The following is a 21,760-nucleotide window of genomic DNA, read 5'->3' as shown; positions in this document are numbered from 1 at the left end:
CTTACTACATTAATCTAAGTGGTTTATATATAATAATTTATTCCAGACAACACCTGTGGAGTAGGTGCCATTGTCCCCCCTCTTCTTACAAATGAAGACCGAGTTGTGCATTTGAAGCACAGAACTTTTAAGTAGCAGAGCCAGGCCTCAAACCTGGAGAGTCTGGTTCTTAAAAGGTTCCCTATCCTGCCTCAAGATGTGGTACTCAGAACTGACACAACATACTTCTAATATGGTGTGACCATCCAAACAGAAAGAGGTTTTATATCCCATAATATAGGCACTCTATTTCTAATCATGTAACCTAAAACTACACAGCATTTTTTTTGTAAATGTTGAGTCCAAAAATGATCCAAGATCCCTTTGACTGTAAGTACAGACAATCTAGCTCTCACTCACCCTCTACTTGGGAGATTTTAAAACTAAATGCACAAATTTACATGCATTCCTGTGTCCCACATTTTGCGAAAAGAAGGTCAAAAGTGAGGCACAGGATATAAATTACTGAGTGCCTATTACACACTAAACAATGCAGTGGCTATTTTGTACACATAGTTTAAGGTGACTCTCAAAATGGTCTGGTGAGATAGTATCACCACTTTTTTTACAGATCAAGAATCAAAGGAACAGAGAGGTAAAGTTGCACACATGCACACAGCTAATATCAAAAATGAAATTAAAGCTAAATATACTTGATGCCAAAACCCATGCCCTTTCCGCTATACATGCTGTGAAACCTACTTTCCTGCCTTCAGCTCCTGAGCTGCAGGACTGCAGCCTAATCAAGCTACAGCCCACATGTCAAGAGAGGAGTGAACAGCTAGAGATGTCAACAGAGCACCTGGCAGCTTTTTCAGTAGTAACAGTCTTGAATCTGGACAAGAAGGTTTAAAAAGCATGAGCTAAAAGAAGACACGGAGCAGAGGAGAAACTATTTGAAGTTGCCATCCCAAGATGCCTTCAAGTTACTGAATCATTCTTTAGAGCTTTTTCCATTCCTATCTCAAAATCATTATGCTTTACAAACTATTGCCAAGTTCATGGATGAACATAAAAGCGTAGATTCCAGTTAAGCTGGACACAGACGTCTCTGGATCACTAAGAATTTTTCACTAAGACAGCTCTGGCATTTGCATGATGAATTACATCACTAACCATGACTAATTAATCCCAGGAAGGAATTTATTTACCCAGTGGACTAAAAGGACCATGATACCCATGCTAAGCTATTGTTAACAACACCTCGTAGGAACACATACGTTAAATGGTTCTAGTGAATTTACAACCACCAGCTCCAAGAAAGCCCTATAAACAAGCATAAAAACCCAGGGGAAATATCTGCAGGTCTAAAATGAAATTCGTCGGTTTCCTCTTTGATACCAGCTTCTGTATTTCAGTGTAGCCGGTCAAGTGTTTTGAAAGGAAAATAACTAGTCACTGTAACTGGCTCCTTCTATGGAACAATTTTGCTTTCACTTTGGACTTAATAGAGTAATGGAGTCCAGACAGGGGAAAGTACACAAAAGTCGATATTACTCTTTAAAAAGGACAAAAGCAAGATCAAATAAAAGAAAAAGCACACCTATGAAAACAGGGTTAGTCACCCAAAGGTAACCTATCACTCAAGAGAAACAATAACCTCCAGTCAAAGGCAGAATAAGATGAAAAAAACAAATCTACAATACTACCGTTAGGAATACAGCAGAAGCGTCTTACTTCTCTGACCAAATAATGTCAAACATGAGGCGTCTGCAACTTTCAAGCTCTTTGACCTTGGGCAAGTCACTTAACATGTCTGGGCCTGTTTCTTTCCTTGTCAAACAGACAAGGTAAGAGAACCTGCCTCACCAGGTTATCGTGAGGATTGGAGAAGTGTGTGAATGTGTTTTGTAAAATATAAAGTGCCCTCAATGCGTGGGCTGACACGTCATTAGGAACAAAATAAATCATTTGTGAATCACAACATTGTTAGCCCAAATCCCCTAAAGCCTCCCTCAGTGGAAAATTCCTGAGGATATTTATGAACTGAGATCAGACCTTTTCTCTATATTCTTATGGTGCCTGGTGCACTAAGAGCTTAGATAAAGCTACATAATGAGCAGCAGCAAGATGCAGGATCTGAAGAGGTCATGGAGGGTAGTTACCTGCCTTAAGAAACAACTGCAACTAGACTATCTCACACAAAGAAGTGTCAGTTCAAAAATCTACAGGAGGGCTTCTCTGTTGGCACAGTGGTTGGGAGTCCGCCTGCCGGTGCAGGGCACACGGGTTCGAGCCCTGGTCTGGGAGGATCCCACATGCCGCGGAGCAACTGATCCCGTGCATCACAGCTACTGAGCCTGCGCTCTAGAGCCCGTGAGCCACAACTACTGAAGCCTGTGCGCCTGGAGCCCGTGCTCTGAAACAGGAGAGGCCACTGCAATGAGAGGCCCGCAAACTGCAACGAAGAGTGGCCCCCACTCACTGCAACTAGAGAAAGCCTGCACACATCAACGAAGACCCAACACAGCCAAACTAAAAAAATAAAATAAATAAATTTATTAAAAAAAAAAAAAAAAATCTACAGGAGAGGACAAGCAATAGTTACATTGACCCTATTTAGTCCATTTAGTCATTGAACAAATAGTTATGACACACCTACAACTTAGCAGGCATAGCTGTTAAGTGGCTAGAGACACAGCTGTGAATATAAACCAATCTCTCCCTCATGAAGCTCACACCCTGGTCTAGTGTATGCCTGGAAAGCAGGCATACAACACGTGGAGGCCGGGAGAGTGAGGGAGCAGCTATGGAAAAATGAAGGCAGGGTAGGGAGGAGGGATACTCTTTTACCCAAGAAGGCCAGGAATGGTTTCTCAGATCAAGAGGCCATTTGAACAGAGCTTTCTAGAAAGCCGGAGGGGGGGGAGGAGTGCAGCTGGCACTACCTGGGTAAACTGATCCCAGAGACAACAGAAGACGCACAGGCCCTGAAGTAGGACATGTTTGGCCTGTTCAAGGAACAAGGAATGGTCAAGAAGTCAATGTGGCTTTAGAGAAGGGAGGAAGGATGACAATTATAGGAGACGAGGTCAGAGAGGAAGCTGGGAGCCAGATCAGGACAGCTTTACGGGCTTTTACTCTAAAAGTGTTCTCTGAAGTCACTTGGGAGTTAGCACCAAAGAAAAGAATGACAGCTTTCAACCAACAGTTAATGGTGAATAATGAGTAACAATATTTACTTTCAAGTTTCATTTCAATTCTATCCCAGTTCTTTCCAAAAAGATCTGAGATGGTTTGTATATACAAGAATGTGGACAATACAAATGAGAAAGAGGAACTAGCTAAAGACATGCAGGACAACAATGCCATATAAATGTAAAACACAGGTACGCAGGTCATATGGACAAACGTAGCATGTATGAAATGAGCCCCCAATTTAACTTTGGTGTTCCTAGTAGCCAATGCAAAAAGAGAACCCTAGCCCATTATATATAATTCCCATTCTCAAAAAGACAGATTCCAGTTGCTCTAAGCAAGCAAACTTTAAACTAGTACTAAATTCTAAAAAAAAAAAAATCTTTCACTTAAAACAAGAAGACATGGACTTCCCTGGTGGCGCAGCAGTTAAGAATCCACCTGCCAATGCAAGGGACACAGGTTCGAGCCCTGGTCCGGGAAGATCCCACATGCCACGGAGCAACTAAGCCCACGCGCCACAACTACTGAGCCTGAGCTCTAGAGCCTGAGAGCCACAACTACTGAAGCCCTCTTGCCACAACTACTTAAGCCTGTGCGCCTAGAGCCCGTGCTCTGCAACAAGAGAAGCCACTGCAATGAGAAGCCCGTGCACCACAACGAAGAGTAGCCCCCATGTGCAACAACTGGAGAAAGCCTGCGCGTAGCAATGAAGACCCAATGCAGCCAAAAATAAATAAAAATTTTTTTAAAATAAAGTAAAAATAAAAGAAGACATTATACAATATAGTGACCAATGTCCTCAACAACCTTCTAAAAACAAAGTAATAAATTTTACATGGCCATTTCTTATAAGTTCCTTCAAGAACGTAACATTAAAACACAACTCGGACCTAAGAGATTTTCAAAGACTCTGAATATAGTCCAAAGTATTAAGCTTTCCAATGATTTTAATCTAAGAATAGAATTTAGGGAATTTAAAGGACTAAATGGATCAAATCATGTTTCATTAACTTCCTCCTCTGAGCAAGCCTTTTGATAGTTCAAGCTGACCAGACAGCAATTCTCTGAAGAGAGTCCACAGTACAAGTATTTGGTATTGGAGGGCTACAAGAGGGCTGTTAAACATTGTAAGACAGAAAAGCATGTAGTAAGACTGACAACCAATTGTGAAAAATTAGCCTGACCAGGGCTCTTGCCTGAGCCTCAAGATTGCCAGACTGTCACTCTGGAAGCATTTTAGGGTATTTTAACAAATAAGAGTGCCCAGAGTACCATATGTTATGGACTGAATTGTGACACACACACCACCTACCACCACCAAATTCATATGTTGAAGCCCTAATCCCTAACGTGACTGTATTTGGAGGCAGGGCCTAGAAGGGAGGTAATAAAGATTAAGTGAGGTCATATAGGCAGGGCGTTAATGCGATGGAACTGGTGTCCTAAAAAGAGGAAGAGACACAAGAGAGCCCTCTCCCTCCCCACACACTCAGAGGAAGGGCCATCTGAGGACACACAAGAAGGTGGCCATCCACCAGCCAAGAAGAGAGGCCTCACCAGACACCAACCCTGATGGTACAATACCGTGATCTTAGACTTCTAGCCTCCAAAACTGTGAGAAAATCTGTTGTTTAAGTCACCCAGTCTATGGTATTTTGTTATGGCAGCCTGTGCAGACTAATACACCGCCCTATAAAACACAGGAGGCTTTATTCTGGTTGGGTAAACTCTCAAGGCAGATGTTATCAGTAATCCCCCGCTTAACCACAGCAACACAGATTCTTCCCCAAGAAGAGTTAGCTGCCTGATAGAGTCTCAGATAACTAATTAACCTGTTATAAGAAATATTTAACATAATACACCTGAATTTTGGTGACACCTGCAGAATAATCAGCATTAAGTCAGGCTTTCTGAAAACAGTTAATACGCTTAATTGTCTTCTAAGGGCATTCCTTGTTGACATCCAGTGACCTCTCCTCCAGGAATAATAAAGATTAAACAATTAATGGAAATCACTTCAAGCAACTCAGAAAAACTAATTACAAGTAAGGCTCACATATCCAGAAATCACTTACCAGGAAGCTACAGCTCTATAGATCAAAATCTACAGTAAGAATCAAATCTCCTCAGTGATCCCCATTCTGGGAAGTACTCAAAGTGGGCCCCTTAGCAGATAAACTAGATGTCACCGAGCCCCTGCACTTTTTACTCATCAAGCACCTGAATCCCTCAATCAGTACCACCTTCTCTCTTTTTAGGACAATTCTTATTAATTTTTTAAATTGCATAATGGAAAAAGCAGAAGACAAGGAGTCATCTTTACAACATATTCTAACATATTATCATAAGGCCCAAACTGAGTATTTTTAAATTCTCAACAAATATTCAAGGGTTAACTAATTTCTGAACCTCACTCCAAGTAGGACGAAAATGAACAATTAACTTACTGATCTTTCTAGAACATAGTATTCCTTTTTGTTACTGATCCCAACACAAGAAAAAAAGAGTCTAGAGCTGACATGATTCTTGAAAACGTGAATTCTATTTTCTTTTCCAAACTGCTTTTAACTAGAAGATATTAGGTTACACTATTAGATCCACTTAGCCGTTATTTCAGTGTGAGTCAGATTTTCTTTTCTTCGAAAATATGTAACAGCCATCCTAAGAAATGCCTGACAGTAACAATATACCTATTATGTCAGGAGGGACACTAAATACAGTTCTGAGTAGTGTGAAAGCACAAACTGAAAAGGAGGAAAAGAGTTTATACTAAGACTATGAACCCTAACCAAACAAGTTGAGAAGTGGTCTTCAAAGCCTATTAAAGGAAGCAGACCCCTTTGTATAAGAAGAATAGTCTATGAAGGCTTCCAATGAACTACAAAAACCCATAATTCTGAGTTTCAAAAAAAAAAAATTACACATTAAATATATGAGATGTGTATCACTATATAATCACATAAGATATGGCTTCACTCAAAGCATAACCAAATCTACATTACACTTTTAAATCAGATTTTATTATATTCAATTAGGCATTGCAATTGCTTGTTTCTTAATTATGTCTTATTAGATCCCACAAAATACAAGATAATCCCATCCCAATTGATAGCGAATCCCATCCCAATTGATAGCGATTCACAATGACAAGTCCCTCTGAAAAAGTTTTCTGACGCATAAAAACAACATCCCCTAATTCACTACAAAGAGAGTCACTTAATATCAAGTGACAGTAAACAATTTCTGCTTTAAAGTCAATTGAAAAATTCACTGGCATCTTGCTTCAGACAGCACTTAGGGCCAATTACTACACCTGACACATGCAGTTTTTCTATATTTCAATTAACTCGGTTATATAAAACACTTGGGGGGACCGAAAGTATAAATCTTGTAGCCAACAGAGAAGGCCATTACCAAAATTAAGTAAAATCACCTCTACCAAAAGCATACAACAGTCTAGGGTTGACAAAGTCAACTTAAAATCTCCCCCACCCTTACTGAACCAAACTCTACCTCTCTTTCACTCCCATTTTAAACCCCATGTCCTTAAAGCACTGTTTTCAGTCATCTCATTTTTCACCTCCAGTGGAATGTTTGTTACTACAACGCATTACAACATTCGATCATTTTAAACGTGTATGCTATTTCTTAATGAGCAGTTTCTAGTGAGTTCCTCAGAAACAGGGTTTTATAAGATATTAATAGATATTACGTGGTAATAGGCTATTTTGGAAATTCTGGGTTACACAAATTGAAGGTTTCCTAACAACAGTCATTTTCAGGAGACTTTAATATGTTAATGTACAAGGTACCTCTGGGCGGGAGGGTGTGTGCGTAGGGGCGGGGTGGCTAGAACAGGAATATATTATGCAGCATTTCTGCAATTTATTAACCTACAGAACCTTGTCATTCCCACCACCTTCCCTCTCCCCAGAATATACATATATTATAAACATACATACACATGTGCATCTTTATGGAAATTTTCAAACACAAAAATTAAGGGACTCATTGAATAAACCCAGCTTCAACAATTATCAACACATTCCCATCTTGTTTCATCTATACTCTCACTGACTCCAACCTTCTTCCTTATTATTCTGAAGCAAATCCCAGAAATGATATTATTTTTACTGGTATGTATTTCAGTATTTATCTGTTAAGAATAGTACTTTTTTAAAAAGAAAAATAGCCATACCATTATCTCAGCTAAAAACAAGCTAACAATGCTACTTGGTTTCTTGTATTTTCCCAAATTATGTCCTAAGGGCTACTCAAACTAACATTTATTCGACTCACCTGAGACTCTTGTTAAACAGCAGATTCAGGTTAGGTGGTTCAGGTGGCGCCTAAGAGTCTGCATTTCTAACAAGCTCTCAAGTGACATTTTGAGTATAAAATAATGTCTCCCGTAATATTCAGCACAATGATAAGGCACCAAGTTTCCAACAGAAAAACACCTGAATTACGTGCCACGGTATTTTTTGCAAAGGCTTTATAAAAACTTTTAAAAGAATAAATGAAAGTCAGAAAAGGTTCTAAGGATCTTGAAATACTTATTTTTCTTACAATGTCAAATGATACACGAGAATTTTCCCTTATAACTTCCTGTTAAATGGTGAGTCCCTGTGTTTTTCAAGGTGAAAACCACAAAGGACTGGCTACCATAAAGACCAAGGTCATAACTCATTTCATAGCTTGAAAGCAGTTAACAAAAACGTAAGGCGCGGCAGAGTATAAGACAATAGGGAGCAGAGCTCACCACTGCAAACTGAAAAAGGCCAGCGCAGGTTGAAAGCATCCCAATGCACAGAAAAACAAAACAACAACCAACAGAAAAAGTCTAAGTACTATGTCACCCAGAGAAAACCCATTTACCAACCACACTAGACCTCAATAAACAATACCATCACAGGCATTAAATAAACAAAAAGAACTATATTTTTTAAAATGAGTACATAAACCGATGCAAACTAGTTCCAAGGCATTTCTAAGAGTTCTGGAGGAAAAGTTCCTGAAACAGTACTATACGAAATGAACTGTTTAATTAAATACTCTGTAAAATACTGCAAAATCAGAAAGACCATCAGCGCTGAGACACCTAGTTCACCTTCGCGCCACAACTTCATTTAGCACATCTGATTACCTTATTCTTCCTCTCTGAGCATATGCAACCCAAAATTTGACCCATGACGATTAATCTTCTGAGATATTTTTTAAAATATGAAGCACTGATAGACTTCTACTCCTTCAACCGATGAAATAACAGAAAATAGATTTACCCTCCCATCTGAAACAACAAACAGAACAGGTTTCAAAACCTTGGACATGAAAGCTGTTCGAATTTGCAGAGCAGAGTCCCGGAGAGGAGAGAGCTACCCAAAGCACCCTGGAGATCTGTGGAGGAGCTCCCGCGAGTCTTCCCCTGAGCATGCGTGGTAGAAAACTACTCAAGGCCACAAAAAGAACCACCTGAAAGCACTGCGAGAACAATTATCTGAAATCACACACAGCCAGAGCGAAAAATCTCATCACTCACAGAGCACTGGGTGGGGTACTCAGAAGGATTTTGCCATAGTACTGAGACAAAATGGCCCTAAACTAATGTTGCTCTGCTCCCAATTAGCAAAATTTACAACAGGACCTTAAAGGGCCACCCTGTTTCCAAGTAACTTAACCATATCCCAGAAAAGTGCTCAAGAATATTTATAGGAAATCAAAGATATCCAATATCAGTACCCAACAAGGTAAAATTCCCAAAATCTAGCATCCAAAAAGTGGCAAGGCACACGGGGGTGGGGGGGGGGATTAATTAACCGAAACTAACCCCAAAATGACGACAGATGATAAAATTAGCAAAGAAAAACATTTAAACAGCTATAACACCTGTATTCCATATGTTCAAGAAGCTATGGGAAAGACTGAAGATATTTTTTTAAAATACCCAAATCAAACTTCTTAGAGAGCAAAACCACAATCTAATAAAAATTACATTACATGGAATTAACAGCAGATTAGGAATTGCAGAAAAGATTAGTGAACTTTAACACACAGCAATAGAAACTATACCAAAAAAAAAAAATTGCTGAGAGGAGTTAAGTGGAGAGAGATAACCTGTTCATGGATCGGAAAACTCATATTGTTAAGACGTCCATTCTCCCATATTAATCAGGACATTCAATGCAATTCCAACCAAAATCCCAGCAGGTTTTGTTCTAGAAATTGATTAGCTAATTTTAAAACTGATATGGAAATGCAAAGGACCTAGAATGGCCAAAAAAACTTTGAAAAAGTAGAACAGAGTTGGAAAGCTTACACTATCTGTCTCCAAGACTTATAAAAGCAGTAATCAAGACTGTGTAGAATAGTCATTAAGATAAACAGATGAATGGAACACACTAGAGAGTCAAGAAATATTGATAGCTCCACACTGGCCACCTGATTTTTGACAAAGTTGCCAAAGAAATTCAGTGAAAAAAGAAGCCTTTTAAACAAACGGTGTTGGAACCACAGGATATCCTTACAAAAAAACTGAACTGGAAAAAAATTGACAGGGATGCTGGAAGTGTTCTCTATCTTGACACGGGTAATGGTTACACAGGCAAAAATTCATTAAGCCATATACTTAATATGTGTGCACTTTACTATATGTATGTATACCTTAAAAACAGAGACATTAAGCTATCGTGTTAAGTTTAGCACACAGAGTAAGATCCCATATTTATCTTTTAAAATATTTCTATCTATCCATCCAACATCTCATACAGAGAGATAGAGACACACAGAGAGAGATCTAAAATTAGGTTCACCTAATATCAATGATGGTAACTTATGGAGGATAAAGTTTGGAAAAATATTTTTTACTTTCATCTTCACATTTTTCTGCATTTCCATTGTTTGAATACTTTATGAGTATGTACTATTTTTATAATAATGCAATGATTTTTAAAAGCTGAAAGCAAAGTTATTAACGATGGTTAATTCTGGGTGAATATGAGTAACTTATATTTCCTTCTCTGTAATTTTCTACCACTTTAAAAATATTCATACAAAGATATAATATTTATATTATTTTGTTATGCTAAAAAAAGTGTTAACTTTGTTATAATTACAACCGTTAAGCCCTGTAGGTACCTGGACAGGATCCACACAAAAACCTTAAAAACAAAAACAGTATTTTGGGAAACAGGATTTTTGGACAATGTTTCTCTTTGATGACTTTTTTTTAACAAGTCTGTGTGATACGATTTTTATAAAGGAAAATGGGAAAAGTTACAATGACAAGTGTGCATAGAAAGAGAACAAAAAGCATAGAACGTTGGTGAAGATCTCACATATATCCAACAATGGAGAAAAGATAATCTTTTCAACAAATGGTGTGAGAACAACTGGACAGTCACCGAAAAAAAAATCAATCTAGACAGAGATCTTACAGCCTTCACAAAAATTAATTCAAAATGAGTATGAGACCTAAATATCAAACATCTAGAAGTTAGCATAGGAGAAAATTGAGATGACCTTGGGTACAGCAATGACTTTTTAGCTACACCAAAGACATCATCCATGAAAGAAACAAGTGATAAGCTGGATTTTACTAAGATTAAAAACTTCTGCTCTGGACGAGACAAATTCTCTGCCTAGAGAATAAGAAGAAAAGCCACAGACCAGGAAAAAATATTTTCAAATCACATATATCCACATACATGCAACAGCACTGTCTAAATGACAGTGGGGCAAACACTTCCCTCTTAATCATGCAGTAGAGGAGAGTTAACAGAGACAATCATCAAAAATACTCGGTTTCTGGCAAGAGCATGGGAAAACAGGTACTCTAATACACCACTTGTGGGGATATCAATTACCGTCTTTCTGGAGGACATTTTGGCTCTGTCAAAATGCAAAATGCACATATACTCTAAATCAGCTATTCTCTTGCCACTGCCATGGACTTACACCATGGATATACTGCCCAATGTACAAGAATGCTCATTGCAACATATTTTTAACAGAAGAAAAAATAAAACCAAAAGTATGTGCTAAAAAGTGGGGGGGTAGGGGCCACCAATTAAATAGACTATGGTGTATCCACGTGACAGAATACTACCTAGCCACTAAAAACAATGAATAAGATCAACGTGTGCTGCTAGAAAAGATCTCCAAGATAAAGAAAAACAAATGAACAAAGGTTCAAAAGTGCACATAGTATGATCCCATTTGTTTAAAGCACATAGAATATATAATTTTTATGAATATTCCTTAAGTGCATATAAACTCATAAACAATATTAGATATTAATACATTAAAGAATATATATTATTTTGTTTAAAGATTATACATTCACACATACTTAAATAGTCTTCTATTTCCCTCAGGACACTTAAAAGGGGTATGTTTCAGGAGGGAGACGAACAGGGGGAAAAGTCTACTTTTTATTTTGTACCTCTTGAAATATCTGAATTTTCTAAATATGTAACTAATTTTAGAAAATTATGCATATAATTTTAGAAAATCACATATATAATTTTTTAATGGCAACAAGGGTTATGTAGGCAAAGAGACCATGGGCCCTTCGGTTTGCTTGTTTATAGTCTTTTTATCTTTAATAAATGTTTTACATTTTATGTCTGTTCATATTTTACATGTTTCATATACACACATAAGCATACATATATTTAAATCTAGCTTCTTTAGCTGAGTCTCAAATTATCAAAGAATTACCATCTTAAGTCAGCTATACAAGGTTTCTTAGTTACAAAGAGAACATTCTGACAACTGGCATCAAACATTCTAGTCAACATAGCAAGGATATTTCTGATGGAAAATTATATCCTGGTTGCTATCTGGCAAACTTACTCAAATCAACTTTCTAACCAGAGAAGCTGGGGCTCCTGGAAAGGAGGAAATGAACATTTGGGTGCCTTCTCTGTGCCAAACTGTGAGGCACTTTTTCATACTCTTATTTAATTTTTCCAAAACCCAGAGCACATTGTATGATTATCCCATTTTACAAATGACAAACTAAGACACAGGGGTTTTTAAGTAATGAGTCCAAGGTCACTTTACATGGATAATACAGTAAGTCTCTACTACCTATACCGAACCTCCCACTGAAGACTCTGACAACGTTTATCTATAAGAAATGGCTTAGAAAAAACCTGATCATATCACCCCAAATTAAAACTATATACCTCAAAGCCTTTAAGAAATTTCAATGCTAAAAATTACACGAGGTTAGAAACTTAGACATGGGTTCCCAAGGTATTAATTCTGTGCGTTTAGCCAGAAAAATGGGAATTCTTTTGCCCCTTACATCCATATATGCTTCCAGATGCCCCAGGGCTTCCAGAAAGTCTATACGTGTTTAGTTTCCAGATATACCAACAGTAATTTTCAAACAGTACTGCATCACTAGTATCAAGACTCCCCAGGGTACAAAGAGAGCTGGAAACCCTAAAAACTATTATGAGACAGGCTCAGATGAAGAGAGGAGTTAGTGCTGTAAAAACAACACTAATCCCCTAACGACTCCAAGGACTCTGCTCCGAACCGTGACCACGCTCCCTTCCTGCCACAGTCTGTGGCACGGACCTCAAAGCTGTTTGTTCAAAGTTCTGATCAAAACGTGGACTCCTTCAACAAAGTTTACTTTGAATTAAATACAGGGCTGACCAAAATACTCTGAGGAGGAAGGGGATTTAACAGGTGTCTACCATAAAGGATTTTCCAAGTTTTTGAAATTCCAACTTCTGTGAAGACATAAAAGTTGATGACAATGTGAGCCTTTAACTGCCTTCAAACCTCCTTGACATCTGTGAGCAGAGTCTGTCCACAAAAGCTCCGCTCCGAGGTTTCAATGAGGTCTCCTCAAGTCACAGCCGAAGTTTGTCTTCCAAATTAAACCAGCTATTAAAGGCCAACTTATAAAGAGAAGAGAGTCAACATGTAATTGGGAAGTAAATCACCCAACAGTAAGTGGTAGACACATTTCCCAATTAAAAATCTGACAAGACCTCACAAAAATAAAATAGCATCTCCAAAATGCCATCTTGCTTGTTTCCTGTTTAGAAGGGCTGCCTGCCCCAACTTCACACCAAACAAAAGGTTGGGGCAGGGGGGGAATCAACAGAAAAGTAGGAAAATGCTGTGTGGGTACCTGTGTGTGTCCAAATAGTACATGAGCAGGTAATTAGGACTCTGTCCACCCAATTAGTTCCATTTTAAAGGGCCAAGGGCAAGACTTAAAACCAAAAGCTGTGGTTAGCAGCAGCCTCCAAAAGACTCAGTCCCAAACACCGTGTGTCTCCTCATCAAAGCACCGCATCACGACAGAACAACCTCTTCTGCAAAACCCCAGAGTCCACCCTTTGAAACATCTGACCCTCCTGAAATATTTTTATTCAGCATTTTATAAATGGTTAAGAATTTCATTTATGAGTCTCAAGGCACTTAAATAACCCATCCACCAAATGTAACACTTCCATTACAATTACACTATACTTCTTTAAATCATTTTGACTTTTAAAGTGGACTATCACACTAACAAAATAGTCATCATTTAACTATTTGGTACCATGGCTGCAAATAGTGATGAGATTTGGTTATTCCCCATATATACTCCTACCCTGTCCCCAGGTCAAACCCTTATCCACCTATTGTCTTTTTTCCAGTTAAAAGATGCTTGTAACAATAAATGCTGTTCATTGCTAATAGGAAGAGTATAAAATATAGTGTTATGCTAATACATAATGTAGTATAGAAATGACAATTGTTACGTATCAGAACGGAATTGAAGGAGAATTTTTAACATTCACTATTCAAAAAGGAAACACAACTGCTCCTTGATAGAAAAAGATAAAGCTAAACTAATCAAACTTTTCAAAGGACAATGGACTCTATCACTAACAAGTAATTTATTTTGTGACAAAATGACAGGTCCAAGGAAACACGGAAGAGAACTGGCACGTACCAGATACATCTTCAGGGATGCTCAGATTTTATAAACATGAGCCTAAAATGGTTTTCCTTTTTGAGGTTTGTTGCCAAAGCAACCAGGAAAGCTACAGTCTTTGAGAATTTGAAGTAGAGGTTAAGGATAAGAGGTAATTAAAGTTTTATGTGAGAATTTAGAATCATGAATACAATGTTGCAAGAAGGGTAACACAAAGAATACAAATTGAACAGATAGACAAAGCAACTTCAGAGTCACAGAACAATTTACTAACAAGAGATACGCATCCTCCGTTCTTTATTTTCATTTTATTGAAATGGGGGGTTTGAAAGGGTTCTCCACCCTTATAATTTATTTCACTTAAAGAAAAAAGAGCCTCTAAAAGGTCGACCACTCCTACTCCCACCATATATAGTCTGGGAAAATGATATGCATAGAGGATAACGTGAAATTTGTTTTGTTTTGTTTTTTAAAGACTAGATCGGGATAGGAAGGCAGAACAAAAATCAAACACGGATGTGTGCTTTCAAACCCACAGCCCTTCTACCAGCTCACTACAGGCTATTGTATTTGAGGCTGTGGCCATTCACAGGTGGTTGGAGGTGTCCAACGTGTGAGAACAGTCTGCAACTCGTGACAGGAGTCTCCGGACTTCAGGGCCTGACACCCAGAAGCCCAGGGAACAAGGTGCGTTCCACAGTGAGCGCTGCTGAAGGCAATCAATCAATAAATATATGAATAAGTGAACACACCTGGCTTTCTCTACCAAGTCCCAAACAGTGTGCTTTTAGGGCCCCGGGACCCTAATGCAAGGCTCTGGCCCTAAATTAGGAAAACACTGCGAGGCCGGGCTCCTCCCTCTAGCCCAACCCCAGAGAAAAAGGCAGAACTGCGGGGGCCCTTGGGAGGGGCTGAGGGGAGGCAAGGAGGGAAGGGAGGGGTCAGCAGGGTGGAACCCAGCTAACCCTTCTCCCTTCCAAAGCGGAGGTCGAGCCGCTGCCCCCGTCCCCTGACCCTGCCTCCCTCACCTGATCACAGAGATGAGCAGCCCCGAGGGGTCTTTGCTTTTGCTGACTGTGCTTCTGTATTTCCCACCAGCTCCTTCTGCCGCCATCTTGGTACAAGGTGGAGAGCGGCTGAGCTAGAAGGAACAGAGGGTAAACTCTGTAATTGACCTCTGGAGAGTGCACCAATGGGAGAAGAGAAGTCCAGAGTCACGGAACCGGATAATCCAATCGCTGAAGGGAGGAGGCGGGACTGAGGCAGCAAGTTTCGAGGGCCGACGCGCGCTCTTAGCATTCTGGGTACTGTAGTTTTCTTTCGCGTTTCCTGGGCGCGCAGAAAAACTTATCTAGTTGCGACTTGGTGAAATCTCCTAATGTCTTCATTTATATTTATTCTGATCGTGGGTTTTTTCCCAGTTTCCTTCTTTCAGAATTTTATTACTTTTTGAATCAAATTTATCTGACATTGCCAAAGTGCGTATGTGGGGTGTGTATTTAAGTAGGGTCGGTGCTTGATGTCTATATACAAAGTTTTTACTTTAAACACAAGTTAAGAAAAAGCCAATAAAATGCGAAAATGAATAGACACAGAAATGCTTTTCTTTAGTATTCTCTAAAACTAAATGTTTATACATTCGTTTAATGCGTGAGTTCGATTATTTTGATATTTCCAGATAATCCTAAAAAACATGCAAGCAGGAACACACAAATGGATATTGATAAAGAAAAGACAGAAAAACCGAAAAACAACACTGACCACATTGCAGATTCCTTTTCTTCCCAAGCTAAATAAAATATAGTTGGTAATGATGCACAGTTGTGCTTTATTAATATTTTTTCTGGTAAGTTTTCATATGTCCTGCATTCGACTCTACTGGCTTAGTCACTAATTCAGCAGATGAACTAAAAAAAAGATCAGAGTAAGAATAGAAAGTGCATAAATCGAGGAACAAGAAGAAAAATAAATATTGAAAAGGAGGGAAGGCAGTGAGTGATCTCCTTAGTAGAGGTAGAGATTAAAGAACTTCAGAGATGGATAGAAAGCAAACTCAGAGGTCCTGGAGTTACGAAATAGCAAGCACAGAGAATGTCCACTGCTTTGATTAGGCAGCTATAAGATGGTAGAGGTTCACAGTGATTTTTTTTTAAATAAGTTGGAAATATATATATATATATATTTTTTTTTTTTTTTTAGTGTTCCTTGCCTTTGGCCCAATAATTCCAGTTCTAGGGACTTTGATCCTAAAGGAACAGAGATATAGAAAAAATACTGAAAATTTTTAAACAGAAGTATTAAATAAATTATGGAACGTCCACAAGAGGATAGATATATTATAACATATAGCCATTGGAAATCACAATTTTAGTGAGTTTTAATGACGAGAAGATGTTCATGATGTAAGTGCAAAAAGCAGGCTATAAAATTAAAGAACTTATATATATGGGGCGGGGGGGGGGTGGTAATTGGGCCTAGTGGCTAAGGATGCAGGCAGTAGGGAAAAAAACACATGATCACCTCAGTTGATACAGAAAAAGCTTTTGACAGAATCCAACAACCTTTTCATGATGAAACACTCAGAAAACTGGAAATAGAAGGAAATTTATTCAATGTGATAAAGGATGTTTATTAAAAACCCACAGCTAATACTCAATGGTGAAAAACTTAAAGCTTTCCAGCTATGATCCAGCTTGTATGAGGTACAAGGCAATGATGTCCATTTTGCCACTTGTACTCAACAAAGATCTGGAAATTCTAGCCAGAACAATTAGGCAAAAAAAAAAAAAAAAAAAGAATGAAAGGCATTGAAATTAGAAAGGAAGAAGTAAAACCATCTCTATTTGTAGACAACATGGTTGTATATATGGAAATCCTAGAGAAATTTTTAAAAACTATTAGAGCTAATAAATGAATTCAGCAAGGTTGCAGGACACAATAGCAAGACAAAAATATCAATAGTGTTTTTAGACACTAGCAATAAACAATCCAAACAGGAAATTAACAAAACAATTCCATTTACAATAGCATCAAAAAGGATAAAATATTTAGGAATAAATTTAACCAAGAAGGTGAAAGACTTATACACTGAAAACTACAAAACTTTGCTGAAAGAAATTAAAGAAGACCTAAATAAATGGAAAGACATCCTGTGTTCACGGACTGGAAGACTTAATATCATTAAGATGTCAATACTCCCTAAAGCTGTCTGCAGATTCAATGCAATCCTTAGGAAAATTTCAATGGTCTTTTTGCAGAATTAGAAAAACTGATGCTAAAATTTATATGGTATTGCAAGGAATCCCAAATAGCCAAAACAATCTTGAAAAAAATAGCAAGTTTGGAGGACACAGACTTCTTGACTTCAGAACTTACCAAAAAGCTACAGTAATCAAAAGTGTGGTACTTGCAAAAAGATAAGCACATAGATAAATGGGATACAATTGTAAGTCCAGAAATAAACCCATACATCTATAATCAACTGACTTTCTACAAGGGTGCCAATATTATTCAATGGGAGAAGAATAGTCTCTTCAACAAATGATGCTAGAAAAACTGGATATCCACATGCAAAAGAATGAAGTTGGACACTGTCTTAGTCCATCCAGGCTGCTATAACAAAATACCACAGATTGGGTCGCTTATAAACAACAGAAATTTATTTCTCACAGTTCTGAATCTTAGGAAGTCCAAGATCAAGGTGTCATCATGGTCGTTTCATGGGGAATGCCCTCTTCCTAGTTCTTAGCCAGCACCTTCTCACTGGGTCCTCACATGGTGGAAGAGGCTAAGGATCTCTGTGAGGTGTCGTTTATGAGAACACTAATCCCTAATCACCTCCAAAAGCCCCCACCTTCTAATACCATCACCATTGAGGGTTAGGAGTCAACATATGAATTTTGGGAGCGGGGAGGATACCACCCATTCAGACCTTGAACCACACATAAAATTTAACTCAAAATGCATAAAAGACCTAAATGTAAGAGATAAAACTCTTAAAAGAAAACATAGGGGTAAATCCTTATGACCTTAGATTTGGCAGTGGATTCTTATGTATGACACCAAAAGCATCAGCAACAAAAGGAAAAATAGATAAGTTGGAATTCATCAAAATTTAAAACTTTTGTGCATCAAAGAACACTATGAAGTAATTTTTAAAAGATAACCCACAGAATGTGAGAAAATATGTGCAAATCATATATGTGATAAGGGTCCTATATCCAACATATGGAAAGAATTCTTACAACTCAAAAGCGAAAGACAAAAGCTCCAATTAAAAACTGGGCAACAGATGTGAATAGACATTTCTCCAAAGAAGATATATCAGTACAAATGGCCAACAAACACATGAAAAGATGCTCAACAACAGGGAAATGCAAATCAAAATCACAGTGAGATACCACTTTACACCTACTAGTTTGGCTTTAATTTTTAAAAATGGGGAAAAAAATGTTGATAAAAAAAACCTTCAAACTTTGCTGCTGGGAATGTAAAATGATACAGCAGCTGTGGAAAACAATTTGGTGGTTCCTCAAAAAGTTAAACATAAAATTACCATATGACCCAGCAATTCCACTCATAGGTATATAACAAAAAGAATTGAAAACAGGTGCTCAAAAAAATACTTGTACAAAAACATTCATAGCAACATTGTTCATAATAGCAAAAAGGCAGAAACAACTCAAATGTCCATCAATAGATGAATGTGGTATAATATGTGGTATATAACTAAGGTATAAACAAAATGTGACATATCCATCCAATGGAATATTATTCAGCTATAAACGGGAATGAAATACTGATGCATGCTACATCATTAATGAAACTTGAAAACATTATACTAAATGAAAGAAGCCAGACACAAAGGGCCACACAGCATATGATTCTGTTTACATGAAATATCTGGACTAGGTGAATTCATACAGACAGAAAGCAGATGAGTGATTCCCAGGGTTTGGTGTGAGGTGGGGATGGAGAATGACTGCTTTATAGACACAGGGTTCCTTTGGAGATGATGAAAATGTTCTGGAACTTAATAATGGTGATGGTTGTACAATTTTGTGAATATTAAAGGCCACTGAATGATATGCTTTAAAATGGTTAAAATGATAATTCCTATGTTATGTGTATTTTACCACAATAAGAAAATAAAGAATGTAGGTTATGCGGTAGACTGGCTAGATTCAATCCCAGCTCTCCACTTGCTTGCTAGATTACCTTAGGCAAGTTTCGTAATCTTCCTGTGCCTCAGCTTCCTTATCTGTAAAGCAGATGACGATACTACTTCCCTTAGAGTGTTATAGTGAGACTGTGTGAGGTATACATGACCAGCACTTTGTAAATATCAGCTGTTGTTACTAAAGTATGGTACTAATTTTATTTAAAATACATCTCTCAGTATTATGAAGTTGTTTTGAGGAGCAAGCAAAAGATAATTTTCCTTTTTTTTTTTTTTTAAACACTTCACTGTGTTTTCCAAATTTTCTCTGAATAGGTGTTGCTTTTATAAACAGAAATTTTTAAAGAGAACTTTTTTTTAAAAAAGCAAGAATTGGATAAGCATCAAAAATGATGGGCTACTTTAATTACACACTGGAAATGCAATTACATGATAATTAAATCAACACACCCCAATTAAACCTTCATTCAATAAATTGTTTTCTCTTCTCTGTTCCACTTCCTTCACATCCCACCTCAGGAAATCTTTGTACCATTGTACCTTTCATCTTCAGGTGACAACCATAGCCTTTCACATTGCTTCTATTCTAGATGGCCTTCTAAACTAATTCCAAACTTGCACTAAACTGTGAACAATGGGGAAAATAAAATTAGGAGAAGGCATAGTGGGTCTGCCTCTTTGTAACCTTCAGCCTTCAACGCAGACTCCCAAACTCACCAGGCTACTTGGAACCAGCTAAGGTTTATGAACATCTAACGCATTGATGATAGACTTCTCTGTGTGGAGGGGCTGACATGCTATACAGGGAAAGAAAAGAAAAGGAAATGACCATAAACCACAGCATCAATGCCCAAAGAATAAGAGCATAAATGCTTCAGATTTTTCAATGGGAAATAAGCAAGGAAGGCTAAGACGCTATAGCAGTCTTCATGGAATAGACGGGTTATAAGTCAGCTGGACCAAAAAAACCAAAAGTACAGACTTAAAACACCTGAAGAGAAGGAGAAGGGCCTTCTGTAACAGGTTAAGGAGCAAAGTGAAAACATGCATCCTATGATAAGGGAATAATTTGACTAAAATAAAGAACTCATGGAGAAAAAGTGGAGTTATGGGTAAAGAGACACACAGAGATCTGCTCAGAAAGGACCCTGAACCCCATGCCCAGGCATCGGACATGTTTGTGCAGTGAGGGTGAGAAGCAGTGTATGTTCAGGTCTTATTTTATGCTGTCTATTATATTGTAAACCAGAGCAGACTGTTTCTTATTATTACATTTGTAAATATACCCAGAGGCTCTTAAAGCCGCAGGAACATCCAATTAAATTAAAATGCTTTGACCTCTTTGGATGAGAGGCTCTATATAAATCCAAGGTATTGATATTCTTATTATTGTGGATAAATGAAATGTGTGAGTGAGGCTAGCTCAGCAGCAGAATGGCTTCCCTGACATTCATAAAAAACATAATGCCAGGCTTGGGTGTCTGCAGGACACCCAGCACGGATCCAGGGGATTTTAAAAAGAGTGTCTCATAATATAAGCTATGTGGGCAGAATTCTAAAAAGGAGGTATTTCATGCCCGCATCAACATTGCCTGCTCGCCCAAGATATAAAAATCTGCTTTAGGCATGGCTGAGTAAATCAAGGCACAGCATACAGATTATAAACTGAAGGCAAAATTCAATGATGCTGGACTTCCCTGGTGGCACAGTGGTTAAGAATCCACCTGCCAATGCAGGGGACACAGGTTCGAGCCCTGGTCCGGGAAGATCCCACATGCCACGGAGCAACTAAGCCCATGTGCCACAACTACTGAGCCTGCGCTCTAGAGCCCGCAAGCCACAACTACTGAGCCCGAGTGCCACAACTACTAAAGCCTGTGCGCCTAGAGCCTGTGTTGAGCACCACGAGAAGCCCACACACCACAACAAAGAGTAGCCCCTGCTCACCACAACTTGAGAAAAGCCTGTGCGCAGCAACGAAGACCCAACGCAGCCAAAAATTAATTAATTAATTTTTAAAAAAGTCAATCATGCATCATGGAAAAAGGAACTGTTTTATTTATACAGGATTTGAATTTTATATCAGCTTTTTCAATTACTTTGGTTCAAATAAATCTTACATAAATATAAGCTTAGATTAAGATATACACACATTGTATTCTATTTGAAGGGAAATATTATAAGTAGATTACAATAGGCTGTATCTCTCACTGGTTGATTTTGTTTTCTGTATTCTCGGTAATGTGGTTCAGCCTACGCTGTCTGATCCGGGAATTGTGGCCAAATCTTCAAGTTCATTTGAATTTCTGACTGTTTTAGGAGGTTGGCCAAAAACAGTATTTTCAACAATAAAGGACAACTTTGTTGAAAGGGGAGTGTCCTTTGTTTCTGTGGAATACAGCCTGACGGCTTGTAGCTAAAGCAGGAACTGTCCCCAGCTTCTCTCCCAGATT

At 38.2% G+C, this 21,760-nt stretch overlaps 1 protein-coding gene across 1 annotated transcript in view; it reads right to left on the bottom strand.

Annotated features, from left to right (window-relative positions):
• Positions 1–15,251, bottom strand: part of EXOC4 (exocyst complex component 4) — an 843,793-nt gene extending 828,542 nt beyond the window's left edge. The window contains exon 1 of the mRNA XM_061198739.1: positions 15,157–15,251. Coding sequence (XP_061054722.1) covers positions 15,157–15,242 — 86 coding nt within the window. The 5' untranslated portion in view covers positions 15,243–15,251. The remainder of the gene's footprint in view (positions 1–15,156) is intronic.
• Between the last annotated feature and the right edge of the window lie 6,509 nt (positions 15,252–21,760).

The sequence above is a fragment of the Eubalaena glacialis genome, chromosome 8, assembly GCF_028564815.1.
Source record: "Eubalaena glacialis isolate mEubGla1 chromosome 8, mEubGla1.1.hap2.+ XY, whole genome shotgun sequence".
Taxonomy (NCBI): domain Eukaryota; kingdom Metazoa; phylum Chordata; class Mammalia; order Artiodactyla; family Balaenidae; genus Eubalaena; species Eubalaena glacialis.
Note: the sequence above shows the minus strand (reverse complement) of the source record. Positions and strands in the feature narration are given on the sequence as shown.